Consider the following 27,703-nt stretch of genomic DNA (forward strand, 5'->3'; position numbering starts at 1 on the left):
GGAAGTTTGCATCCCCAGATGTCTAGGGCTGGGTCTGTGTATCAGGGCAGGGGGCCCAGTCTGACCCAGTTATCCAGGAGTAGGTCCCACAGACTGGGCCTAGTGCTGGGGATGCTGGAAGCCTCAGGGACATCGACTGGATTCCACGTGGTCTGGGCAGGCTCAGCCTTTCCCAGCTCCTGGCTACCTCAACCCCCATCTGCACAAGAGCAGCAGGACAGACACCAAGCAGGAGCCTGAGGACAAAGCCACCAAGTCCCAAGGTCATGGCCCTTTCCACGCCCAGCTCAGTGAGATGCTCTGAGCGGCAGGCAGCCCGCCTCCCTCCAGCACATGCCCCACGGCTAGGTCCGGTGGGCCCAGGACTCGTGCACGTACCGATAGGTGACGGCTTGAAGCGCCCGGCAGTAGCAGCTGGCCAGCCAGAGGGAGCGATCTGTCAGGATGTTGGGGCAGTGTGAAATCCGCAGGATGAGCAAGTTCCCGCCCGTGGCCTTCAACAAGGACTCCAGCCCGGCTTCGAGGCAGCCCCTGAGGAGACGGAACCAGCGGGGAAGGGGGAGAGAGAGCTCAGCAGCAGCGCTCACTGCTACCCCTGCTCTCAAAGGGCAACGTGGGAAACGTAGCCCCGAAAGCCCAGTGGCCAGGCCAGAGAGCAGCTGCGGGGAGGAAAGGTCGAGCCCCATTCCCTGGGACACTTCACCCGGGACTGAGAAAAAGCCACAAGGAGCAGCCCTGCCCCGGCCAAGGGCATGGACTAGAGTCCAGAGCCTCAATGGTATTCGGGTGCTGAACTCCCAGGGATTTCAGTGGAAATTAGCTGCCAAAGTACCTTTGAGGAGCCAGGCCTGGACGACATAGCTTGCCCCCACCTGTCAGTGCAGCCATGCTGCGATGAAGGCCACCTCCTCTTCCTCAGCCTTGCTCGTCACATTTGCTTTGGGTGGCAGGGGCCCAGGCCAGGCAACCCTACGCAGGTGTTCCTTCTCCCACGCCCTGTCCGCCTGACCCAGGCTCGCGGAATACCAAGGGCAGATCCAGACCCCACAGGAAGGGTCTCAAGCACCCTGGATTAGTCTGGGTGATGGATTTTCTCCTTCTTCCTTCTCCTGCCTCATTGCAGGCTGTTTCTCTCCATCCTCACCTTTCCCACTCCTCTTCTCCCATCCCAAGACGTCCTGGAGGCAGGTCACTAGCACCCTCACCCCGGCTGGAGACAAACACCGCCGAGGTCTCATTGACCTCCGCTACACGGATCTAAGACTGGCCTTTACCGACCTTCCATCAAACCTGTCCCCCAGTCCTGCCTCCACCATCCCAGCCTGTCCCCGGCCAGCTCTGTGCCCTTCAAGCCCAGCTTTGTTCAGATAAATAGCACAGCAAACATCCCCAGCTCCTGCCAGCGGGAGTTTCAGTCCTGCCCAGCAATGGAGTGTAAGCAGAGTCAGGATGAGCTCTACCCTGACATCTGGTGGTGAATTATGGGGAGTGTGGAAAGGAATTTCAGGTATTTGCATTGGCACACCCACCCCACCCAGCATAGCCCATGCCAGCCTGGGATGGTTATTTTGACAGCTCTGGGATCCCCAATTTCTTTGTTATTGGGGCAGGAGGAATAAAGTGTTGTCACCCTGATTATGTGAATGAGGAACTATGCGACTGCTTTATGACAGAGATGTCTCAACATCAATTAAGTAGCACTTGCTAGACAAGGGACATGGGTGCCAAAACCCAGTGAACCGAGAGAGGTTGGGGATTGGTGTGTGTACCTGATAGTATGGGCCCCTTTTGAGGACCTGGAACACCAATTGCACATCCTCCTCTCTCCACTGTTAAAAAGAGTAGAGCTAATTTTGAATCCATTAGGAGTCTATCTAAAGGCTGCTGAGCTGAATTCATGTTGGGCCAATGGTGCACCAGCACCTGGGCTCCCCTACTACAAGCTGAAATCACTGAGTGCTGTGTTAACTAGTGGGGGAGCCTGAAGATCTATTGCTAAGCGGCTGGCAGAGCGGAGCAGTTTGCATCACGTTGGAGCAGCCCATGGAACAGTGAGTGGAACAGAGCGGTTTGTGGGAGTGGCTCACAGGTTGGCTGGAGGAGTGGCACAGCTGGTGGAGTAGAGCTGGTCATGGTGAAGGCTGCAGCAGAACTCCATGGACAGGCAGAGCAGTTGGCCTCCTGGCCCACGTATGGTGCCCCTTAATACCCTTTGTACGCTCCCCCATTTCCACTCAGGCTGGGGATGGAGGGGGAGGGGAACTCTGCAGATAAACTTCTGAACTCTGGGGTGGCACTAATCAGAAACAGAGTCTTTTAGGTTGTTGGACTTTGGGGTGATTGGACTTAAGATCCTAAGGGGGAAAGGACATTGCCAAACGTACTTGGAGGTGGGGTTTTTTTGCTTAGGGTTTGTGTTATAATTCTGTTTGTGGTGTTTCTTCAGCATGATGCTGCATTGTTTCCCTTCTTTATTAAAAGGATTTTGCTACACTCGGACTCCGTGCTTGCGAGTGGGGAAGTATTGCCTCCTAGAGGCGCCCGGGGGGAGGGTAGTATGTAATTGTCCTGCTCCAAACCAGTCAGTACTATCCAAATAAGGGAAACATAAGATTTTACACTTACCAATCAAGTATTAACACGCAAAAGTCTTTGTCTAAATGTGTATAAAAGGTTTGTAAAATTTGTGTAAGACAAAGTCTTTTGTACCAAGGTACAGGCTCTCCTTTTTCTGCAAAATAAAGCATTTTTCCTTATCCCTGTCAGGCTGTTAATTGGCTCTCAGCTAGGCAAACCCAATATTTTGGTAACAGTATGTGAGTGTCCCAGGTCACTGGTTGGGGGCTCAAGCCGGTTTTGCATTGTGTTACTGAAACGGAAACCCTGGATACTGAACCCGGCCCTTGTTGCTGCCAACTCAGAGGGGCAGAAGGGTTACAGGAGTATTAACAGTGGGGGGACCCTAGTATTTTGGATGAGTAGAGACTGCATTTCTGATAGCAACCAAAGCACTAAAGGGGTTCTCAACTGTGGGTGGGGACCACCCTGCCTGTTCTGTATCAGTCCATGAGAGGTGGTTCCCAGGGGTCCCACAGAGGTACTGGGATGGGAATGGGGGCTCTGGTATAGAAGAGACTGAGATGCACCAGCACTAAGCAATCCCAGGGACTGGAACCAAAGCACTGAGAACCGGAAGTCTCTTCAGGGCAGGAGCCCTTGTAGCTTGGAAGCTATTAACGTTCTCCCAGTGGAGCATTAAATGGACAAGCTAGAGATACAGCAGCAGTGATGTCACTATGGGACAACAGAAACCCAGGTATTAAAAGCTCAGCGACGCTGCCCGTGTTGGCCAATGAGCTCCTTATGGAAACCAAGAGATTGGCTATGGAGGTGGAAAGGGGAGTGTCTCGTGGGGGCTCACCGGGTGCTTTTCACATACTCCTCCTTGCTCTCCTTCTTCCCTCTCAGCCGTGGCTTGAGGTTCTGCAGCGTGAGGGAGTGCGTCTGGGTGCACCATTGCGACAGCATGCCCAGGAACTGCAGGGGAAAGCCAGACCCACACCCGGTGACAAAGTGACACGCGCCAGGACAGGAGAACCTGCAACCAGGAGAGACAGCGCCAGACTCTCCCCCTGCCCCCGGGGGGGGGATGGTGGGGCCAGAGCACCACTCACACACACACACTCAAGCACAGGGTGTGTCTACACTGCAAACAAATACCCGGTCCCCCATGGCGCCAAGTCCCAGCGCTCCGGTTGCAAGGCTAAAAATAGCAGAGTAGACATTCCCAGTCGGGCCGGAGCCTGGGCTCTGAAACCCGGCAAAGAGGGAGATTCAGTCTGAGCCGGAATATCTACACTACAGCCAGGCTGGGAGACTCAGTGCCGTGGGGTTTTCTTTGCAGCGTGGCTGTATCCATAGAGGGAGAGGTGTGCATGTTCTCAGCTGTCAACGAAGACCTTGGAGATAGCAGCCCCAAACAACACACACAAACAGCTGCCATCACAGACTGGTGCAGAGGACAACACGCACAAACACACATGTACATCTACATCGCTGTGCACACACCAACCGAAGGGGGTTTTTTGGTAAATGAAAACGTTTCAGCTACTGGAAAAACCCGGTTTTCATGTATTAAAAAATGTCCAGCCCAATTCTGACAGAAAACCGGGGCTCAGAAACGAAGGGCAGGGCTGCATTAGCCCCTAAGAAATGGGCCCCACACTGCTGCCCTCTTTGATGTTTCCATGGGCCCGGCTCTGCCTCAGGGCGTTCCCTGGGGGCCCTGGCTGGAACCCCACGGCTGACTGGCCCTTTACCTTCGATGAAACCCTGGAGTTCTCCAGCAGCACCCGGGTCCACACGGCAGGGTGGCGTGCCACGAATTTCCAGTCCTTGCAGACCTCGGCAGCCTTCAGCAGGGTCTTGGTGTCGAGGTAGGTGAAGATGCAGAAGAGAGCAGCTCGCATCTTGAGAATCTCCGGGCTGATCACCTCGTTGGAGCGGGACGGGCTGCCTCTCTCAGGCCGGACGACCTTCCCGCCGCCCCCCTCAGACCTGGCTGTGTGACAAACACCATCAGCGGGGGCATTGTGCAGGGAGGGGGGGATAATACAGGACAGTGGCTGGGGGCTAGGGGTGGCGTTTGTGGATATGGTTTTCCCAGGCGTTTAACAGCTCCTTGTGCCTCAATGTGAGTTCAAAACGATAACCCTTCACCCTCTTCTAGCACCTTCCCTCTGGGGATCCTGAAACATTTTATAAATAACAACAGATGTCCCAGGAGTTTGGTCTGTATCGTTATCCCCATTTGAACAAGGGGGAAACTGAGGCACAGAGTGGTGCAGTGACTTGCCGAAGGTCAAAGAGAACAACAGAACCCAGGAGTCCTGAATCCCAGCCCCCCTCATCACCCCGGGAATGGAACCCAGGAGTCCTGAATCCCAGTCTGTCCCCTTCTCAGGATGGAATCAAGGAGTCCTGAGTCCCAGCCCCACCCCCTTCTCAGAAATAGAACCCAGGAGTCCTGAACCTCAACAACCTCTAATCTACCCACAAATGGAATCAAGAATCCTGAATTCCAGTCAGCTCCCCGCCCCACAGGAAAGGAACCCAGGAATCTGGATTCCCAGTCGGCCCTCTCCTGCCCAAGGAATGGAACCAGGAGTCCACTTCCGTCCCTCCATGAAAGCAGCTGGGTAGGCCAGCTGGCCCCCGCACTGCCCCACCACAGGCCTCAACCTCAGCCAGGGGCATCTTCTCCCGTGCTGAGAGGCTAGTTCATTTTCCAGCTCACCCTGGGTTGCTGCGGCAGCCAACCGATGTGCCCAGGGCCGAGGGGAGGAAGGAGGCCAAATATGCAGGAGAGGGATAGCTCAGTGGTTTGAGCATTGGCCTACTAAACCCAGAGTGGTAAGTTCAATCCTTGAGGGGGCCATATAGGGATCTGGGGCAAAAATCAGTACTTGGTCCTGCTAGTGAAGGCAGGGGGCTGGACTCAATGACCTTCAAAGTCCCTTCCAGCTCTATGAGATTGGTACATCACCTGTTGAATGGAGCCAAAATGTGACCCCTACCCCTGCAACTCATCTCACTCAAGCCATGAGTGAACCAGGCTGGGGTTTAGATCTGGGATATGGCCGTGAAAATGCACCCTCTGCTTTTATCGACCACCCTGGCCCGTCCTCCTCCTCCCTGGCAGACAGGGCCTGGCTAGTGCGGGTACCGTACCAAGCACATCTCCCACTGAGGGGAGACCCCAGGCCATTTCGTAGACCTGGTGTAATCACAATTCCAGTGGCCCAAATGGAGTGACAACTGTTTACACGGGCTCTGAATCTGGCCTCGTGTCTCAGCATTAGCTCTAATGGCCTGGACCCCCCTCAATCGTCCCCTAACAGACTTTGGATGTGCAAGAAAAAACATTCCTGATGCCCCAGCTTGTTGTGTTTTAGCTGCTCCATTGCCACGGTAACCAAGTTCACCTCTCTGGCAGAATGGTGTTGAAAAAGCCAGAGCTCTGATTTACAATGCTAACACCTCCCATTCCCTCTCTCGTCCAGGAGAATCCTGCCCACGCTCTCTAGATCACTTCACTCAGCCCTGTGCAGCCAGTTCTGGGGTGGAACATAGCAGCTGCTTAGTAGCATGCCACTATCGTCTGGGACATCCTGTTTTAGGCAGGAGGACTGACTAGATGATGGGGACGGACCCTTTTGGTTTGTGAAGATGTGAAGAAGAGCATTGTGTCTTGCGGAAGCTGCAGGGGGAACTAAACGAGGCAGAACGTAATTATGGGGATTTGTGTCATTTTTATGGAAAGAGCCAGGGGACCTTTAACAACCACAAAGGGGTAGAAACATTGGGGGAAAGGAATAGCTCAGTGGTTTGAGCATTGGCCTGCTAAACCCAGCGTTGTGAGTTCAGTCCTTGAAAGGACCATTTAGGGATTGAAGGCAAAAATTTGTCTGGGGGACTGGTTCTGCTTTGAGCAGCGGGTGGGACTAGATACCTTCCAACCCTCATATTCTATGATTGCTGGTCTGGATCCAGGCCAGGGTCCATCTAGATCACCAGCTCCAGCTGCCTTAGAGGAAGGCATAAGAACCCAACACAGCTGATATGGGATAATCTGCCCCAGGAAAGGTCTTGTCCTGGTCTCTAATTGCCAGAGATCACTTTAAGCCCCAGGAGGTCTAGCATCTCTTCCAGTGTTTTTATCATTAGTTATGCAAGGTCTGGACATTCCCAATAGCCATATCCATCTTTGCAACTTGCTAAATTCTTGACTTTATATCAATCCATGGGGTGGCCTCAGCCAGAGACCATGTGCAGCCCAATCTCCCTTCTCTAGGGCAGGGATCATTTTATAGACTTTTATCTGGTCTCCTCCTATTCATCTTCTTTCTCAAGTAACAGTCCCATATTTTTCCAGGCCCTCAACCATTCTGGTCACCCTTCTCTGACCCCCTCCAACTCTGCACTATCCAGTGTGAGATGGGGTGCCCAGCCCTGCACCCAGTCTCCAGATGAGGCCGCCCCATTGATTTGGAGAAAGGCATTCGAATATTTTCCCTGTTATTCTCCACCCCACTCCTGCTTCATCCCATGGTCTTGGTTGTGATTTTTGGCTTCAGTGGCAAGTCGAGCAGAGGTTTTCACTGAGCTGCCCAGGTCCATTACAAGAGCAGACACAGTCCATCGAGTAGCTTAATGTGCATGACTTTGGAGCTCGGTTTTCCATCTCCCCAGGCGCCATTGCCTTCCCATCCTTCACCAGGCTGGAGGTGCAGCGTTCAGAGGGAAGAGCGCCACCTACTGAACTGTCACCACCACTGCGGGGGTTTCCCAGCCAACTGTGGGTCAGAGTCACCCCTATGTCCAGGCAATGGGGTTCCCCTCACCACCGGAATGGAGACTCACCCATCAGCCTGCAGCTGTTGAGGGGCCTCGCCAGGTTCGCCTCCGGTGGGATGCGGGGGTCCTGTTCCCACACCTCGGCCTCCGACTCGGTTGTCCTGGAGCCCACATCTGAGATGTCCCCCTCCTCCCCCTCGGTGCTGTTGCGGTACGGCCTGCGGTGCCAGTTCTGGATGGCCTGCCTCCGGAGCCCCGAGCTGTGGGCTGCTGCGGGCCGCTCGAAACCACTGTCCACGCCCCGGCTCTGCCCGCCATGGTAGAGGTGCCTGTCGGTGTTCTCCTCCGGCTGGTACAGCTCAGCGCCATCGCTCTCATAGCAGCCAGAGCTCTGGGAGATGGCCTTCACTCGGCTGGAGGCCCTGCGGGGATATGCAGCCATGAGCAGGGTGGCAGGGAACTGGATCCAGAGCTCCAGGAACAGTAGGGGGGCCGTGCACTCCACACCCAAAAGTCCTGCTTACAGAAGAGCCCCCTGTTTATTTCAAGGACATGGAGGGGTCTCTGCATCTCGATGGCGAAGATGTGGCTAGGGGATTGCTCATCTGGAGCACGCAGGGCTAGCAGCCGCCCGTCAGATGCTCCCAGCCTGCAACTTCCCTGAGTTTCTAGAACAGTTTGCCTAAAGCCGCTCGACATTCCCCCACCTGGCACTGGGGGAGCCCCCAGGCCTACGAGGCAGCCGGCCCTTTGCAGCAGGTGGCGAGGAGGCCAGCTGATTAGCTGTAGAGAAGTCAGGCTCGGGGCAGCCTGGGAGGCATGAACCTGGTTTAATTGGGACTTCATTAAAACAGAGGTTGTGCTGCATTTGGTTCCTCTAGCCCCCTGCCCCTGCCTCGTCTACACTGTGATCACAGGGCGTGAATGCGGCTCAGCTTTCATCTCCCTAGCCTGGAGCAGGGAAGCCGTGGCAACCTGCACTTCAGCATGGGTCACCTGGAACCCTGGATAGGTACTGGTGGGACTCACCCATGCTGAAGGCTGCGGCCAGTAGCTGGGCTAGCATCTACACAAAGGGCTGTCATGCCCTGTGGTCACAGTGCAGACAGACCCAGGGAGGGTGGGGATGGGGTCTAGATGGCACTTCCCATAAATCAGCCATTTGCAGGACAGACAACGAGGAGAAAGCGGGCACCTGGCCAGTCCATACTGTAGCTCCAGGGAATGTGAGGGGGATACCTAGGAGGCGGAGTCTAGGATAAAGGGCTAAACTCCCCTTAACACTCCCATGCTTACAATAGCCAAACGTAAAGAGCTAGTGGGCCAAACCCATCTCTGGGGTAATGCCACTAAATCAAGAGAGTTGTGTTAGCGATGAATCTACCGCCATAGGGCAAAAAGATGCACCGCCAGCTATTTGAATGTACAGTAGGTTTTGCTTAATAGCAACCCGGATATGGACAACTCCCGGTTAACAGCAGCATCCCATCCCAGTGACTTTAAAGTTCATGGGATTCGGATATCGGTATGCACTTACTAGCAGCACTTTGTGGAGGAAAGGTCCCAACTGCAGGCAGTCTTGCAAGGCTGCAGCCGGTGAAAGAAGTGCTGGGATGTGCCTTACTTGCCTGCGGCCGGTGCTCAGCATGTCCTGGAGCTTCCTCTGGGGCTGCAGCCCTGCAAACCTGCCTGCATACAGGACCACACAGGAGTTAAGGGGCTGCGAGGGGAGGCTGTGGACAAGGCAGTAGCAGGGAGAGAGGCTGCTGCAGCCTGGGTGCCAGAGCTGCATGGTATCTCTGCCTGCACTCTGCCAGGAGGCTGCACCCAGGGAAGGAAATGCTGGGACGTGCTGAGCCGTGACCCTCAGAGAGGGGGTACTGGACAGCTCTGTGGGGTCCCTAGCTCCTCTGCTTCCTCTAGAAAGCCCTGGCATCTGGCATGCAGCCCCTGTTGCTGCCCTGCCTGGATGCAGGTTGGCAAGGCGGCAGCCAGGGATGGCACAGCCCAGCACTTCTTTCCCTGGCTGCAGCCTCGCAAACCTGCCTTCACTCACTGGCGGCCGTCGGATAACGGCAACTTTCTGCTGGCAACAGAGGGGGCGGTAATGAGCGGAATCCACTGCATTTAAAACGATCTGACAGGACAGTCAGTCCTAGAGCGAGAGCCGGCAAACTGAGTGTCCTGTTCTCTCTCTCTCTCTCATTCCCAACACCTGAGACAATGGGAACCACCTCTCCTGCTGGTACCTGGGGTCACCCACTTAACAGGGCTGAAAGCCCAGATCTCAGAGACCAGCCCCAGCTGGGGTGTGAGCAGAAAAGTCTGCTCTTCCAGCTACACCGTTACATTAAACCTTTCAGAGACACCACCATGATTCAAATGCAACTTCAGCCTCACGTCTGGGGTAAATGCACCTTAGCCGCTTGGAAACACACTATCAAAAGAGGCCGGATGTCAAAACATCTCCATCCTGGTCTAGTAAAGATTTCTGACAGCCTAGTGTTACACCTTGGTGCTTCCCACAAGATCACAAGGAGAGAAGAGAAGAATCAACCCACCCAGCTATCCTGATTCCTTCAGATCTCTGACTTCAAAGCATTTATACAACTCAGGTTGGCAAACCGGTCGAGATCAGTTTTACAGACGTGTCCTGCTGTGACATTCCTCCCCACCCTACAATGGACTGGGCAGACCCACAGCCACCCAGGTCCAAGTTTGAAAGAAAATAAAGATAGATTAAAAGGAAAACAATGCCGTCCTTCATGCTACTCCGACTAGCTGTGAACCTGGGAAGGCTTAGCACGCGCAAAGAAGCTAGAAAGCAGAATTTCAGGCTGTCGCAGAAGACAGTTTCTGGGTGGACATTCACCAGCCGCCAGCAGAGAATTCCACTGGAAAGAAACCACAAGCTTCCTCCACGTCCTAGGGACCACCAATAAAAGACACTCAGCCAGCCCCACCGTCTGCTGGAGAGGATATGAGCCAGGAATTGCACATACATGGATGACATAGGCACTGATCCGGGCCCAGCCCTGTTTCATGCTGGGAAAGGCTCCCCCGTGGGAAAAGGATGCTGGGCAAAAGACAAGGCCAAGACGTATGGAGATTGCTTACCCAGTGCTAGAGGACGATCTCTGATTGGACTCCGGGTAGGAGCTGTGGAGAGCTGCCCCGGGGCCAGCGTGCCTGTCCCTCTGGAGCGAAAGGAAGGAAGAAAAGGAGACCAGACACTGAAACTCACTCAGTTAGGGAAAAGCCATCTGGCTAAAGCCTCCCCTGGGGGATAACCTGACTGACTGCGTGTGGACATGCCAGGCACTGAGAGGTGACACTGATGTAATGACGCCAATATCAGTAGATCACCAGGACGCAATGCAGCATCTCCAGCAAAATAGCTCCTTGGCCAGCTGTGCCATATGGGCAAACAGCCCTGGCACAACTCCCAGCACACCTTGGAGTCTGCTCTTCAGTCCAAAGATGCAGGATGAGACCAACAAAACCTCCCATTTATACAGCACCTTGCACTTTACAGGCTGGGCTTGACTTGCCCTTCAAATGTGGCCACTTCTGGGGTGGACTGTGCATGCTATTGTGCACCAAGAGCACTACACAGAAATGGGGACTGAAGAGCAAATTGCCCCCCCCCCAAATCCACATATTTTTTTTCTTAACATTGAAGATTGTTCCTTAGGTTGGAAATTGTGGGCAGAGCCTGGGGCTAACAGCCCTGCTCTAGCAAGAGCACTAGGGGAGCTTTTAACAGTAGCTACGTCGGGATGGAAGGGACTAGTGGTCAACTAGTCCACTGCATCAGTCTCCTCAAGTAGCGATGGGACAGAGGCCTCCCATGAACCACCACCACCACCCCCCTAGTCCCAGAACAACAATTTCCATTGTGGTCTCCCATCCAACCACTGATCTCACTCAATGTTGCTTAGCTTGCAATGCAAGCAGCCCTTACTCCACAATAGCACAGGTGGGAGAGATAAGGCTGGCAAATGCACCCAGGGAGGAGCATGGCTTCCCATAGGGCATGGCAAGCAACAGACACAATTGGCCCGACGCTAAAAGGAGATACCGGTCTGCTGGCGCCCTTGGAGCCGGGCACGCTGCACCTTCCCAGGCTGCCGTTGGGGGTGGTGCTGCAGCTGCTGCTTATGATCTGGAGCTGCTTCTCCGCCCGGTCGGCCCGGTCCAGGAGCTCCTCGATGAACTGCTGCAGCCGCACCTTGGCGTTGGCCTCGCGGGCCGCCGTCTCCTTGAGGAACTGGTCTATCTGGACGACCTCCCTGGTGCAGGAGAGACAGCAAGAGGCAGAGGTGAAAACGCAGTAAGGCCCCCCTTCCCACAGCAGATCCTGCCGCCCTCTGCCACACGGCAGCTCGCAAAGCTCTAGGAGCCCGGGAAGTATCGCCAGCCCTGTTTGAATGACCAGGAAACTGAGGCACAAAGGTTAGTGGTCTGATTTCCAGAGGTGCCAAGCCTCTGCCACCTCCAACCCTCCACCCACAAACCCACCCCAACCCTTCCCTTGGCCTACCTCATCATATAACCCTGCCCATGATCCCACCCCACCCAACCTCCTCCCACCCTGATCCCCTTCAAGCTTTGCCCCACATCCCTGCACCAGTTCTAGTTCCCTGGGGTCCAGCTGGGAGAGGAGAAGGGAAGGGAAGGGAAGGGGATAGTATACTGAGGTACATTTCCAAGGGATTTAAGCTGTACATCCCCAGTGCAGGAGTCACCCAGCTCCCTGGATTCTTCGGGCCTGAGGCTAAGAAGTACAGAGAAGTTAGGGCTCCCACTGGTGCTGGCAGGAGTCACAAGTGCTCAGCGCTTGAGTCTAAATGAACCGGCCAATCTCATTGTCTATGTGTTGTGGGAATCCTCTCCCTCTGCGCTCAGCAGCAGTCGATCGTCCAGCCAGGGATGACGAGAGGCGCCCAAGACAGATTGCGTTAAGTGGGGACGAGTTGCCCTGGCGGCGTCTCTCCTGAACTATATCCCTGTTCTCTCTCCGCTTACCCGTTTAACCCGACACCTTAATGGGGTTAATCCCACCGACTGCCATTCATCCTCTCACAGGCCGGCCTTGCTGGGCCCGGGGCACCAGGAAGATACTGGCCAGCTTTATCTTTTGTGCCAAGTTCAGACAGGCAGGGAACACGAGGTGCACGTAAACTTTGGACTCTTACCCTGGGGCCAACTCTGCCCTGCCAGTGACCTTAACCATCCCTCTTCAGGGTTTATCACTGAGGGAAGAGGTGCTGTCATGCTATTTTCCTTCTGATGCATTTAGATAGACTATTACAACCCCTGCTTTAGGGAAGGAAAGACCAAGGTACAAAGTGGTGAAATTACTTGCCCACCAAGTCTCAGTTAGACGCAGGTATCCTGGTGCCTTGTCCTGTGTTGTAGCCACGAGCTCACCCAGGAGATCTGCAACGGAGCTGGAGGTGGGATCCGGAGCTCCTAGCAGACTGGATTTCTCGGGCGGGATCATCTCGGCCAGGGTTGAAAGTAACTTAAAGGACTTACTGGTATGCAGGGCTGGGGTCCTAGGGGGGGCAGTGGCGGCGCAACCAGAAGGGGGCAGAGCCAGGAGACTTCTCTAGCCAGATCAGCTGTGTTGGGAGGGGCTGACATGGAGGACATTCAGCATCAGATAGGTCACTTCTGTCAACCAGAGGCACTTGGCTGGAACAGAGGGCTCGGAAAACGAGACCTGCTACTTCCCACTGAAGCATCTCTGGCTGCTGAGCCCTGGATCCTGCTCCGTTTAATAGCAGAGCAACAGGAATCATGGGGGTCACTTCACACCTCGCAGATGGGGCCAGGGCCACTGGGAAAGCTGTTCACAGATTCTGCCTAATAGCCCCCTATGGGCCTAATCCTGCCCCCCTGCCCTTTGGACCCTAGCTAGCGGTGTCCCTCACTCGCCAATAAACAGAGTCGGGGCTTGGATCGCCCGGGCCTCAGCTACTCCGGTAGCCTGGTGCCACCACTAATGTCACAACCCGGCAGGAGCCAAACCCATCTCTGACGCCCACTGCACGAGCCCTGGCAGGAAATTCTGGCATCAGGTAGAGGGTGAAAACAGCAGCTGGAGCAAAGGAACTCTGGAGATGCCAGTTTATAAAAATGCTACAGTCGGAGTCATCTATTGCATCCACACCCACCCAGCACGATCTCCTGCAGCAACGGCCCCCCGCACACTACAGCGACCACGGGAGGCTTTGGGGTTATGACTGGAAAAAGATCCCAGGGTTGTTTGCACATCAGGGCTGGATGGGTCAGAGGCTTCATGAAAAGCGACAGGGCGTTTCCAGGCTAGGTCACTGGGTCAAATCCAGCCTAGCTCAGCAGTGCCCAACAATTGCAGGTGGACTCTGAATTGAGTCAGTCTCGGTCCGGTTCCTAGGGGAGCTGCTTTCCCCACCTGTGGAGGCAGAGCCATGCTCCCTACCCCAGAGTGGGGCCAGCCTGGCTGTGTTGTACCGACAGCGCTATCCCGCGGTACGGCTGGGAAGCTGTCGTATTTGGGCTCTGACTACCCTGGGTATTTATATTAAAAGGAGGGTGGAGAGCCCATCTCTTTGCAAATGCCCTTTTAAATTATCTAAGCACAGACAGGAGCTGAGCAATGGGATATGTTCTCAGAGCCCCACCAGCCTCCCCGTGCCCTGTAGTATGCACCTCGCCTCTCTTTGGGGCTTGTTCCTTTTAGCTGCGCTGCAGCTGTAGGACAGCCTTCCACGGCCAGCAGCAGCCCTGCTGCAAAGGGAGCACAGAGGCTCGGTGCCAGCCCGATGGGGTCTCTCCGAGCCAGTTGCCAGGTGGGGGTGTTTGGCTTATAGCAGGGTGGGCCTGGCAAAATGCAAGTACTGGGGCAGAGGCTGTCTCTTAGTTCTGTACTTGGCTGGTGCCTAGCTCCTACGTGCTACGATCATGGATCATTACAGGGTTTGGTGACTCAGTGTTGAGCGGCCACATAGTGACACCTGCACCAGGACATCAGCCAGGAAGAAGCCTCCACCCGCGGAGGGCAACTCTCTCTCTCTCTTTCTGCTAGCAGCAAAGTGCTCCCTGCCCTGACGTGCAGCTCGTCACGCAGCCCCACACAAGTGTACTGTGATGCACGCCACAACCCAAGCAGCAGCACATCATTGTGTCGTGCCACTAATAGCTTCCCACCACGACTGCGCCTTGCGGCCTCATGGACGTGCTCCAGTGGACGTCCCCCAGGAGGAAGACTGGGAATCAGCCTTGGCGTCTGAATGGAAATTTACAATAAAATCCCAAAGCCCAGAAACAGACCAGCTTCATCTCAGTATCCAACGCAATTACCGCTGTGTGCATAGATCACTGAAAAATACACACCTGCCACCCACACGCCGCACTGCAGAATCCTGGAAAAACTCGCCTGTGACAGGAGCTTTTTGTAATAGGAAATGCACCAGCAGAAACACAGCATGTAAAGACACTTGCACCCCCTTTAGCAAAACCCATTTTTTGTCCCCTCTGAATAAATACCTTCCTGGAGTTGTCACGCTAGAACATCTGAGGGACCCTGGAGAGGAGCCTGCAGCTCAGACTTGAGCTAGATTGGATGCATTGGAGTGATGCTACACGACTGAGTAACCCCCCTGGACTTAATGGGACTCCTTAGATGTGCATTTGCAGAAACAGGGCCAAGGTGAGCAATGAGGGCTTGCCACACGCGCCAAGATTATTAGTGGTGTTATTTATGATTTACTCTGCAACAGCACCTAGGAGCCCCAGTAATGGGGTCCTGTTGCACTGCTAGGCGCTGTACATTTTAATTGCTATTAGGCAGGTGTATTACGGTAGTGCCTACGAGCCCCAGCAACGGACCGGGACCTAGTGGTGTGAGGTGCTGTACAAACACAAGCCAAAGAGATGATCTCTGTCCATTACAGTCTAAGGACAAGGCCAGAGTCCCGCAGGTTTGTATTTGGGGGTTGATGAGGTGGAATAGGGGAGAGTCAAAGGGGATGGGAGGAAGAGGGAGCAGGGCTGTCATAATTTAGATGCATCAGGTGATTATTAATTAGTATTATTTTTCTTCCCACCAAATCAAAGAACAGGGCCCCTTTGTGCTAGGTGCGGTACAAACATCAGAGAAAGAGGTTCCCTGCCCCAAGGAGCCTGCAGAGTCTCCGAAAAAGAACTAGGCAAAGAACCAATGAACTCTTCACGTGGGAGTGGACTGAAGATCTGAGGTTAAAAATGCATTCACAGTACGCCCACAGTGTAAGTGGGGAAAAAGTGTGTGTGCATGGGTGGGGGAGGCACAGCTGGCACGCACACGCAGATCAGCTGGCAGAGAAAATAGAGAAATAGGTTAAATCTAGCCAAAGGGGTTAATGGGAGTCTCAAGGCCATTCACAATCATGTTAGGGAGAAACAAGGGCCAGGGAGAACCCAGAGCCACTCAGAAACGAGGAGGAGGCTGAAATTAATGACCTGAAACTGGTGAGGGTGTCGAGCCCTTTTTGTAAATGTGTCATTCCCCAAAAAGAAGTAGGAGCAATTGGGAAGAATATTGATATTAATCGGGTCAGGAAATATTTGGAACACGGCCCATACAGTAACTTCTGGCCCAGCTGCCATGCATCTTGGGGAAGTGGCTGAGGAGCTCTCTGCACTGCTGACAATCACTGGGGGGAAATCCTGGGTGACTGAGACCAGAAGATGGGAAAATCAAATGGAGCGTTGATATTCAAACAGTGGAAGAAGAGAGACCTTGATGATTACTGCCTCATCTGTCCACATTTATTCTTAGTGAAACGATTGAACAAATAACCACAGTAAAAACAGATCCCGAGTATGCAGGATAAACAGACCGGCGAGCCATAAGCAGCATTGAGAGGTTACAAGGAATAAATCAAGCCCAACAACCTTGACTGGTGCTTTTTTTTATAGAATTATAAATTTATCAGAGTTTGGGAATGCAGCCGATGTAACATACTGGGATTTTAGTCAAACATTTTATACCTTGGCTGGGGAAATCTTACTTGAAAAATTAATTTAAACTGGCAGGGATTTGAACACTGTTGCATGGATGGAAAATTGGCTGAAAGGCCATAAACAAAGGGTAATGATATATGGCAGTGTAGCAGATGAAAGGCAGGATGTCAGAGTAAGGTAGAAGTAGTGGCTGATGTCCCATCTTATTTGACATCTCCATTAATGATGTGGAAGGGAGAGTAGATGTCACATTAGTTAAATCCACAGAGGATCCTAAATAAGAGGCATTGTGACATCCGTAAGGACAAAGAACTAACACAAAAGGACCTATCAGGTTAAGTCCTCAGCTTGTGTAAATCAATGTAGCTCCTCTGAAGTCAATGAAGTTACTTTGATTTACGCCAGCTGAGATCTGGCCCCTGGAGAAGCTGGAGATATGGACAGAAAATACAAGGGAAGACATCTGGGGGGAAATAATCCAAAGGACAGACCTTTGTTAGGAGGGTGAAATCTGGAAAGCAGCTATGCTGAAGCAGCCTTCAGGTGGGAAGGGGAAAGCAGAACAGACCTGAGTTTGTGATGCAGTACAGCAACGGCAACATCAACACAAATGGTGGACTCCCTTGGCCCTATGCACAGAGACATCTCATTTCAGCACAGGGATGTCATGACAGCTCACTGGAAACCTTTTGCCAGCATTTGTATTTCAATGAAAACTGCCTTTCGGAAGAAATGGACATAGTGCAGGAAAATGTCTAGCATCAGCAATGTTTTTTCAGGTTTTCATAGCAAACGTTTCCGATTCGGACAACTGAAAAGCAAAAGCAAATCAGGTTTGGCTTTTTGAGCTGTCCATTTTTCTCTGAAACGCTCACTGTTTTTCCACCGACGTTTCGGTGCCACCGAATATGTTTCAGAAAAATGTAGGAGTGGAAGGGGTCTCCTGGGCCATCAAGTCCAGTCCATGTTTTCCCAGGCAACCCTGTCACATCATCCCCTTCAGAAACTTACCAAGCTCCATCTTAACCCTCATTAGGTTCCCCCCACTGCCTGCTCCTATTGGGAATCTGTTCCAAAACCACCCTCCTCGCATGGCTAGAAACACTTTTCTAATTTCCAGCCTTAACCTACTCATGGCCAATTAATTCCCATTTGGTCTTGTGCCCACCACTCTCCTTTAGCTGAAATGACTCTTCTCCCTCCCTGGTATGTATCCCTCCGGATTTCATTTTCTTCTACATTATTCACAAGAAATAAAACACATTTCCCAACTAGCTCTGGAGCAGGGGTAGGCAACTTATGGCACGGGTGCCGAAGGCGGCACGCGAGCTGATTTTCAGTGGCACTCACACTGCCTGGGTCCTGGCCACCGGTCCGGGGGGCTCTGCATTTTAATTTAATTTTAAATGAAGCTTCTTATACATTTTACAAACCTTATTTACTTTACATACAACAATAGTTTAGTTATATATTATAGATGTATAGAAAGAGATCTTCTAAAAACGTTAAAATGTCTGACTGGCACGCGAAACCTTTAATTAGAGTGACTATATGAAGACTGGGCACAGCACTTCTGAAAGGCTGCCGACCCCTGCTCTAGAGGGAATACTCCTTCACTGCAGGGGGCGCTGTGACCACCTCTGGAATATTGTATTGCATGGTGGGCATCATGGTGCCCAAGCTGGGGGCGGAGGGGGGGAGAAGAGTTCAGAGAAGTGTAACAAAAACCATCATGAGGCTGGAAGGACTGACTGAAGGGAAGAGAGGAAACAGATCTAGTGCGGCTAATGATTCTGGGCAGGGGACCAGATAGCCCAGGACTTGCAAGACTCGAAACACCCAGAAGGGGAAGCAGATGCGAGGGCTAATGACGGGAGTTATGGGAGGAAAATAGGAAGGCTTCAATCAAGGAAGTCCTGCTTGTCAGGGAGACAGATCAAGCTGTGAAATAGCCTCAAAAGAGCGGAAGCCACATTGCTTGGGACATTTTAAAACTCGAGTGGACTGAACGCTAGACAACCTCCCAAAATGGACCAACCCTGGACTGGCTGCGAGGTATGGGCTGGACGATCTCTTCGGTCCTTTGCATCTCTAATGTCCGAGCATCAGAGTCTCAGTGGGTTTAAATGGGAATACAACGAGGAATGGACATTTATATGGCTAACAAAGTAGGCCCAGTTCTAACAATTAGTGCTAACAGTCTGGAAGGGGTACGACAACGTTAAGCTTGGTAAAGCCAGTCTAGATCCCAAAGGTCTAGTACGGCACGTCCTACATTCCTCGAGAGCACGGCTTATTGTCAATAGGGCGGTGCTGACGGACAGCAGCTGAGCAGCTGGCCTGTATTTCTGTGACAATCACACCCCCCCTCCCGAGAGTGGAAACATACACACACAGAATCACACGTGAGCACAGAGACATGTGCACTGCTGCGGAAACATGAGAACACACGGAAGCACGTTAGGTTAGGTTAGGTTCCCTGCATGGAAGATGGGGCAGAAACTCACTGTTCTTTGCGGGTCAGCTCCTGCTCCTTCTGCACCAGGTCCTGCTTGAGGGAAGCCAGCATCTCCACGCTGACGTCAACCTGGCGGGAGAGCTCCATCGCCCTGTCCTCCAGCTCCTGCTTCTCCCGGCTCAGCCTCACGCTCTCCTGCTTGGCCTTCTCCAGCTCTGAGCTCTTCCGGTCCAGCTCCACCTGCAGCCGGCCCACTTGTGAGGCGATCTTCTGCTCCACTTCTTCCGTTAGCTTCTCCAGCCGCTTGTCCACCTCCAGCTTCTCGAAGGCCCGAATCTTCAGGCGGGTCAGGCCTTCCTCATAGGCAGCGTCCACAGCGGCGGCGGCGGCAGCAGCGGCAGCAGCAGGAGGGGTGGTGGCTGAGCTCATGGCCTTGCGGGTGAAGATCTCAGTCAGCGGGATCTCGATCTCGTGCACGTAGCAGGACGCAGAGGAGGAGACGGGCTCCAGCTCGTCGGCCGAGATGAGGTCACAGGCAAAGCGCTGCTCCTTGCTCTGGAAGGAGGTGCTCTCGAAGATGTCCCGGCGGGCGGCTGGGGTCAGCAGGGTGGCATCGGATGCCAAGGGGAAGACGGTGGCATCGCAGATGCTGTTGGTCTTGGAGAGGATATAGAGAGTCTCATAGGTGTGGTTGTACTCCAGGTGGGCCCGCAGCGAGGAGAGGCTCCGGAAACGCTTGTGTTCCCCGCAGCGTGGACAGCGGTAAGGCAGGTCCAGAGAGGCCATCCCTCAGCCAGAGCTGCTCCGCCTGCCACACACCCCTCCGCAGGACGGAAGCAGGGCCGCTGTCATGGTGCAGGCCAGGGGGCGGCGGGGGCACAGGGAGGGGCGCCAGCGCTGGGGGGAAGAGGGCACCGTGGGGCGGGGTGCTGGCTCCTTAAGGGCATTTCCAGTTAAGGGCCGAGAGGCAGACGTGGCGAGCGGGCAGGTGGTGAGCCTGAGGGAGGTTGGTGCACCATCAGGCGACGCCGGCACTGGGCACTGAAAGAGAAAAACAACATCAGCGGTTCATGGGCAGTGCTTTCACCTTCCCTCCCCCCACAACCCATTTCCTTCACCCCCACAGCTACCACTTCTTGTTCCCTTCCCTTCCCCCAGGACCCCTTAGCTCTCCCCACCCGCCCCCACAAACACCTGTCCTTCCTATTCCCCTGCCTCGGGATCTCTCTCCTTCCCCAGCTCCAATCCTGGGTGACTTTGCCCATAGTGTGTAAAGGGACAGCTCTCTCCCCCGCACGCTGGAGGTTTTTAAGCCCCACTCTGTCTGTGAATGTTCGCCTGAGATGGTTTTCCAGAGGACCTGCTCTAGTCAAACTGGGAATTGTTCTCTGACCTGCAGGAGGTCAGACTAGCTGACTGCAATAGCCCCTTCTGCCCTCGAGTTCAGCCAGCCAAATGCTGCTCCCCACTCGGGGGCATCAAACCCCTCCCTTGCGCCTGCCTCATCAGGTGGCTGCGATGCCACTTACAGAAGGCAAAGACAGCAGGTTCAGATGTAGTCGCTAGAACCCATGAAGCCAACATCACGCTCCTATGCACATGAGACCTGGGGTATGTCTACACTACGGGATTATTCCGATTTTACATAAACCGGTTTTGTAAAACAGATTGTATAAAGTCGAGTGCACGCGGCCACACTAAGCACATTAATTTGGCGATGTGCGTCCATGGTCCGAGGCTAGCATCGATTTCTGGAGCGTTGCACTGTAGGTAGCTATCCTGTAGCTATCCCATAGTTCCCGCAGCCTCCCCCGCCCATTGGAATTCTGGGTTGAGACCCCAATGCATGATGGTGCAAAAACAGTGTCACGGGTGATTCTGAGTAAATGTCGTCACTCATTCCTTCCTCCGTGAAAGCAATGGCAGACAATCATTTCGCGCCCTTTTCCCCTGGATTGCCCTGGCAGACGCCACAGCACGGCAACCATGGAGCCCGTTCAGCTTTTTTTTTTTTTTTTTACTGTCACCGTATGTCTACTGGATGTTGCTAACAGAGCCAGTACTGCAGCGCTACACAGCAGCATTCATTTGCCTTTGCAAGATAGCAGAGACGGTAATCAGTTGTTCTGTACCGTCTGCCATGCCATTGTAAATTGGCGATGAGATGACAGTTATCAGTCGTTCTGTACCGTCTGCTGCTGTCATGGGTGCCCTTGGCTGAGGTCGGCCGGAGGCGCAAAGACAAAACTGGGAATGACTCCCCGAGTCAATCCCTCCTTTATGGTATCTAAAAATAGAGTCAGTCCTGCCGAGAATATGGGGCAAGTGTACTAGAGAACTAGTCTACCAGAGAACCAGAGAGCACAGCCGCTCCATGTCAGATCCCACAGAAAAGATGAGCTACATGCCAATCTCGGGGGTGCCCCTGCAACAACCCCAACTGTTGCTTCCCTGCTCCCCCAACCCTCCTGGGCTACCGTTGCAGCGTCCCCCCATTTGTGTGATGAAATAATAAAGAATGCAGGAATAAGAAACACTTGTTAGTGAGATAAAATGAGGGGGAGGCAGCCTCCAGCTGCTAAGATAGTCCAGGCAGGACATTAAGCGGTGCAGGGAAGAGGAGCCCAGCATCCCGCTGCTATGATAGTCCAGGCAGTACAGAATCTTTTCTTTACACATGAAAGGGAGGGGGCTGATGGAGCTCAGCCCCCAGTTGCTATGATGAAGACAGTTACCAGCCGTTCTGTACCATCTACTGGGAATGACCGGGAGTCATTCCTATTTTTACCCAGGCGCCCCAGGCCGACCTCACCTGAGGCCAGCCAGTAGCACTCACGGGATGATGACAAGCATGGCTACTAGTCGTACTGCACTGTACTGTCTGCCACCGGGGAGGGGAGGAGGGGGAGAGGATACTGCTGTTCACTGCCGCAGCATCGCGTCTACCAGCAGCATGCAGTAGACATAGGTTGACATTGAAAAAAGTCAAGAAATGATTTTTTTCCCTTTTCTTTCACAGGGGGAAGGGGGATAAATTAACGAGCTATACCCTGAACCACCCCGGACAATGTGTTTGACCCTACAGGCATTGGGAGCTCAGCCAAGAATGCAAATATTTTTCGGAGACTGCTGGGGACTGTGGGATAGCTGGAGTCCTCAGACCCCACTCCCTCCCTCCATGAGCGTCCATTTGATTCTTTGGCTTTCCGTTACGCTTGTCACGCAGCACTGGGCTGTGGACTCTGTATCATAGCCTGGAGATTTTTTTCAAATGCTTTGGCATTTCATCTTCTGTAATGCAGCTGTGAAAGACGCTTAAGGAAATTGAGGCTCAGGTGATCTTCAGTGGGATTCTGCCGGTTCCTAGAGAAGGACAACAAAGGTGTGACAAGATTATGGCGATCAACAGATGGCTCAGGCAGTGGTGCTATAAAGAGGGCTTTGGGATGTACGGCCACTAGGAAGCATTTATGGACAGAAGACTGTTCTCTCGGGATGGACTTCACCTGAGTGACGAGGGAAATAGACTTCTAGGGTGGAGGCTCGCCAAACTGATTAAGAGAGCTTTAAACTAGGAATTTGGGGGAGATGGTTGGGAGATGTCCAGGTGATCTCCACGCCGGAATTTCTTCTTGAGAGGGAAGAAAACAAAGTAAGAGGGGATACAGCCGTGGACAGAAGAATTGACATAAGGAGGAAGGGTAGTGTAGATAGCAGTCTAACAGGTGATGCTGGTGGTAGAATGTCTGTGCCTAACTAGGTAAAGAATGTCAGTGAAGCCAAACGGCAAAAATTAAGATGCCTGTAAACTAATGCGAGGAGCCTAGGTAACAAAATGGAGGAACTAGAACTACTGGTGCAGGAAGTGAAACCAGATATTGTAGGGATAACAGAAACATGGTGGAATAATAGTCATGACTGGAGTACAGGTATTGAAGGCTATGTGCTGTTTAGGAAAGACAGAAATAAAGGCAAAGGTGGTGGAGTAGTATTGTATATCAATGAGGAGGTAGACTGTAAAGAAATAAGAAGTGATGGAATGGATAAGACAGAGTCTGTCTGGGCAAAAATCACACTGGGAAAGAAAGCTACTAGAGCCTCCCTTGAGATAGTGCTTGGGGTGTGCTACAGACCACTGGGATCTGATTTGGATATGGATAGAGACCTCTTTAATGTTTTTAATGAAGTAAACACTAATGGGAATTGTGTGATCATAGGAGACTTCAACTTCCCAGATACAGACTGGAGAACAAGTGCTAGCAAGAATAATAGGGCTCAGATTTTTCTGGATGTGATAGCTGATGGATTCCTTCACCAAGTAGTTGAAGAACCAACAAGAGAGGATGCCATTTTAGATTTGGTTTTGGTGAGCAGTGAGGACCTCATAGAAGAAATGGTTGTAGGGGACAACCTTGGTTCGAGTGATCATGAGCTAATTCAGTTCAAACTAGATGGAAGGATAAACAAAAATAGATCTGGGACTAGGGTTTTTGACTTCTCAAGGGCTAACTTTAAAGAATTAAGAAAATTAGTTAGGGAAGTGGATTGGACTGAAGAACTTGTGGATCTAAATGCGGAGGAGGCCTGGAATTACTTTAAGTCGCAGCTGCAGAAACTATCGGAAGCCTACATCCCAAGAAAAGGGAAAAAAACCATAGGCAGGAGTTGTAGACCAAGCTGGATGAGCAAGCATCTCAGAGAGGAGATTAAGAAAAAGCAGAAAGCCTACAAGGAGTGGAAGAAGGGTGGGATTAGCAAGGAAAGCTACCTTACTGAGGTCAGAACATGTAGGGATAAAGTGAGAAAGGCTAAAAGCCATGTAGAGTTGGACCTTGCAAAGGGAATTAAAACCAATAGTAAAAGGTTCTATAGCCATATAAATAAGAAGAAAACAAAGAAAGAAGAAGTGGGACCGCTAAACACTGAGGATGGAATGGAAGTTAAGGATATCCTAGGCATGGCCCAATATCTAAATAAATATTTTGCCTCAGTCTTTAATAAGGCTAATGAGGAGCTTAGGGATAATGGAAGGATGACAAACGGGAATGAGGATATGGAGGTGGATATTACCACATCTGAGGTAGAAGCCAAACTTGAACAGCTTAATGGGACAAAATCAGAGGGCCCAGATAATCTTCATCCGAGAATATTAAAGGAACAGGCACATGAAATTGCAAGCCCATTAGCAAGAATTTTTAATGAAACGGTAAACTCAGGGATTGTACTGTATGACTGGAGAATTGCTAACACAGTTCCTATCTTTAAGAAAGGGAAAAAATGTGATCTGAGTAACTATAGCCCTGTTAGTTTGACATCTGTAGTATGTAAGGTCTTGGAAAAAAATTTGAAGGAGAAAGTAGTTAAGGACATTGAGGTCAATAGTAATTGGGACAAATTACAACATGGTTTTACGAAAGGTAGATCGTGCCAAACCAACCTGATCTCCTTCTTTGAGAAGGTGACAGATTATTTAGACAAAGGAAATGCAGTGGATCTAATTTACCTCGATTTCAGTAAGGCATTTGACACGGTTCCACATGGGGAATTATTAGTTAAATTGGAAAAGATGGGGATCAATATGAAAATTGAAAGGTGGATAAGGAACTGGTTAAACAGGAGACTCCAATGGGTCGTACTGAAGGGTGAACTGTCAGGCTGGAAGGAGGTTACTAGTGGAGTTCCTCAAGGATCGTTTTTGGGACCAAGCTTATTTAACCTTTTTATTACTGACCTTGGCACAAAAAGCGGGAATGTGCTAATAAAGTTTGCGGATGACACAAAGCTGGGAGGTATTGCTAACACAGAGAAGGACTGGGATATCACACAGGAAGATCTGGATGACCTTGTGAACTGGAGTAATAGTAATAGGATGAAATTTAATAGTGAAAAGTGCAAGGTCATGCACTTAGGGATTAATAATAAGAATTTTAGTTAAAAATTGGGGACACATCAGTTGGAAGCAACAGAGGAGGAGAAGGACCGTGGAGTATTGGTTGATCACAGGATGACTATGAGCTGCCAATGTGATATGGCCGTTAAAAAAGCTAACGCAGTTTTAGGATGCATCAGGGGAGGTATTTCCAGCAAAGATAAGGAGGTGTTAGTACCATTATATAAGGCACTGGTGAGACCTCATCTGGAATATTGTGTGCAGTTCTGGTCTCTCATGTTTAAGAAGGATGAATTCAAACTGGAACAGGTTCAGAGACGGGCTACTAGGATGATCTGAGGAATGGAAAACCTGCCTTATGAAAGGAGACTCAAAGAGCTTGGCTTGTTTAGCCTAACCAAAAGAAGGGTGAGGGGGGATATGCTTGCTCTTTATAAATATATCAGAGGGATTAATATTAGGGAGGGAGAGGAATTATTTAAGCTTAGTACCAGTGTAGACACAAGAACAAATGGATATAAACTGGACACTAGGAACTTTAGACTTGAAATTAGACGAAGGTTTCTAACCATTAGAGGAGTGAAGTTCTGGAACAGCCTTCCAAGGGAAGTAGTGGGGGCAAAAGACATATCTGGCTTTAAGACTAAGCTTGATAAGTTTATAGAAGGGATGGTATGATGGGATAGCTTAATTTTGGCAATTAATCTTTGATTATCAGCAGGTAAGTAAGCTCAGTGGTCTGTGATGGGATGTTAGATAGGATGGGATCTGAGTTACTGCAGAGAATTCTTTCCTGGGTGCTGGCTGGTGAGTCTTGCCCACATGCTCAGGGTTTAGCTGATCGCCATATTTGGGGTCGGGAAGGAATTTTCCTCCCGGGGCAGATTGGCAGAGGCCCTGGAGGTTTTTCGCCTTCCTCTGCAGCGTGGGGCATGGGTCACTTGCTGGTGGATTCTCTGCAGCTTGAGGTCTTCAAACCACAATTTGAAGATTTCAATAACTCAGACATAGGTTAGGGTTTGTTATAGAAGTGGATGGGTAGGATTCTGTGGCCTGCTTTGTGCAGGAGGTCAGACTAGATGATCATATTGGTCCCTTCTGACCCTAAAGTCTATGAGTCTATAAGATTTGTCTCCCCATACAGCGATCAGATCCAGTATCTCCCATACGGTCCATGCTGGAGCTCTTTTTGGATTTGGGACTGCATCACCACCCATGCTGATCAGAACTCCATGCTGGGCAAACAGGAAATGAAATTCAAAAGTTTGCGGGGCTTTTCCTGTCTACCTGGCCACTGTATCCAAGTTCAGATTGCTGTCCAGAGCGGTCACAATAGTGCACTGAGGGATACCGCCCAGAGGCCAATACCGTCGATTTGTGGCCACACTAACCCTAATCCGATACGGTAATACCAATTTCAGTGCTACTCCTCTCGTCGGGGAGGAGTACAGAAACCGGTTTAAAGAGCCCTTTATATCGATATAAAGGGCCTCGTTATGCGGACGGGTGCAGCGTTAAATCGGCTTAACCCTGCTAAAATCGGTTTAAACGTGTAGTGTAGACCAGGCCTCAGAGGAGGAACAAATGGTAGAGAAGAGAAAGATGGAACGCCTGTGACAACAGTGCCCGGGAGGAGGGGAAGTGCTGTCTCAGAGTGGGCTCTGTCTCCATCAGATTCAACGCCAAGGATGAATTTGACCGAAGGTGATCCAGGGACGACCACCAGGTACCAACAAATGGAAATCTCTGGCAATCTGCAATGGAGGGTCCAAGAGAAGGGCTTTCATAAAGTAATCTCTGTCCCTCAGCACAAAACCAGCACACAAGGTGGTACAGCTGTTGTGGGCCAAGATTGAGATGTATTGATAGAGTAAGTTGTGTGGGGAACACAGGGGCTGGAATAGCAGCTGGCTGAGAGTCAGGAGCGAGGGACATTGGAAGAGCTGAGTGGGGCCCCCATGAGGGGCTGCAAATAGGAGGAAGGGGCATTGGCAGAGTTTTGGGTGGGGAGCCCAGGGCTGGGACAGCAAGGGGCTGCAGGTTTGGATTGAGGGGCATTGGCAGAGCTGTGTGTGTGGGAAAAACACGATTTCCTGAGGATAATGAGGCAACTGTTACCACCCCTGCTGAGGATCTGTAAGGAAAACATTATTTACCAAACTAAATGCTTCTTCCCTTTCGAATGAGGGAGGAAAGGAAGGGAATTTAATCAAGTGTGAAATTGACATCTGCCTTGGGCAAACATACCAGACCCCCCCTTGATCCTCGTTAACTAACGGTAGGGAAGCCTCGGTGTAGATAGCTATCCAAAACCAGTCAGAACTGATCATGCGCCGACACCGGAAAATGCATTCGTTATTCAGCTTGGCTTCTCCTGCGCGGCTTATTATTTTGGGCACCAGAGGGATTTTCTTTGTGACGGCAGCCTTGAAATTAGTGACGGGAATGACCTCTTGGATCACCTAGTCCATCCCCTTCAGCAGGACCATCCCCTGCAATTCTACTCTGTGGTACCGTCTCCTGTGCACCTTCACCCAGGCCAGCGGCAAGTGTCCCAGACAAATGGGACTTCCGCCATTTCCACTGGGGGACCATTGCACTGTCTGATAGACACCAGAGCCAGGCTATCCAGCTTCCTGCTCTTCAGCTGAAATTTCCCTATGCTTGATTTCCCCACATGGCACTTTGCAATTGCCCGACTCCCTTTTCCCTTCCGCTGGGTGCACACAAGTCATATTTATTCTTCTGAGCCGTCTGATTCTTTAGCTAAGTGCAGGATGACAAAATACCCAATGCCCATGGTGAACACTGACCATTTATTCCTGCTGTTTGCTCATCTGTCTCAGCCCATGGTTGCATCAGCCGCAGGCCCCAACTGACAAGGTAAGTGAGGCAAACACTGCCTAGCAATAGTTGTTACATTTACCTCTTTAGAAATGGGGGAACCTTGGTTACTTATTTAGCCTATGCGATACGCTGCTTCTCCTGTACCTTAGTCTTCTCCT

The 27,703-nt window shown here is 51.7% G+C and overlaps 1 protein-coding gene across 2 annotated transcripts in view; it reads right to left on the minus strand.

Moving 5' to 3' along the window:
• Window positions 1-27,703, minus strand: part of FBXO41 (F-box protein 41) — a 54,729-nt gene that overhangs the window by 15,184 nt on the left and 11,842 nt on the right. The window contains exons 2-8 of one of the 2 annotated variants that reach the window (XM_030565199.1): window positions 18,858-19,849; window positions 11,438-11,648; window positions 10,474-10,553; window positions 7,423-7,778; window positions 4,320-4,561; window positions 3,422-3,537; window positions 379-531 (exon numbers count right to left, since the gene is read on the minus strand). In XM_030565199.1, coding sequence (XP_030421059.1) covers window positions 379-531; window positions 3,422-3,537; window positions 4,320-4,561; window positions 7,423-7,778; window positions 10,474-10,553; window positions 11,438-11,648; window positions 18,858-19,594 — 1,895 coding nt within the window. In that variant the 5' untranslated portion in view covers window positions 19,595-19,849. Of the gene's footprint in view, window positions 1-378; window positions 532-3,421; window positions 3,538-4,319; window positions 4,562-7,422; window positions 7,779-10,473; window positions 10,554-11,437; window positions 11,649-18,857; window positions 19,893-27,703 lie in introns of those variants that run through there. The other variant, XM_030565200.1, reaches the window with a different exon arrangement.

Source organism: Gopherus evgoodei, chromosome 5 (genome assembly GCF_007399415.2).
Source record: "Gopherus evgoodei ecotype Sinaloan lineage chromosome 5, rGopEvg1_v1.p, whole genome shotgun sequence".
NCBI lineage: Eukaryota > Metazoa > Chordata > Testudines > Testudinidae > Gopherus > Gopherus evgoodei.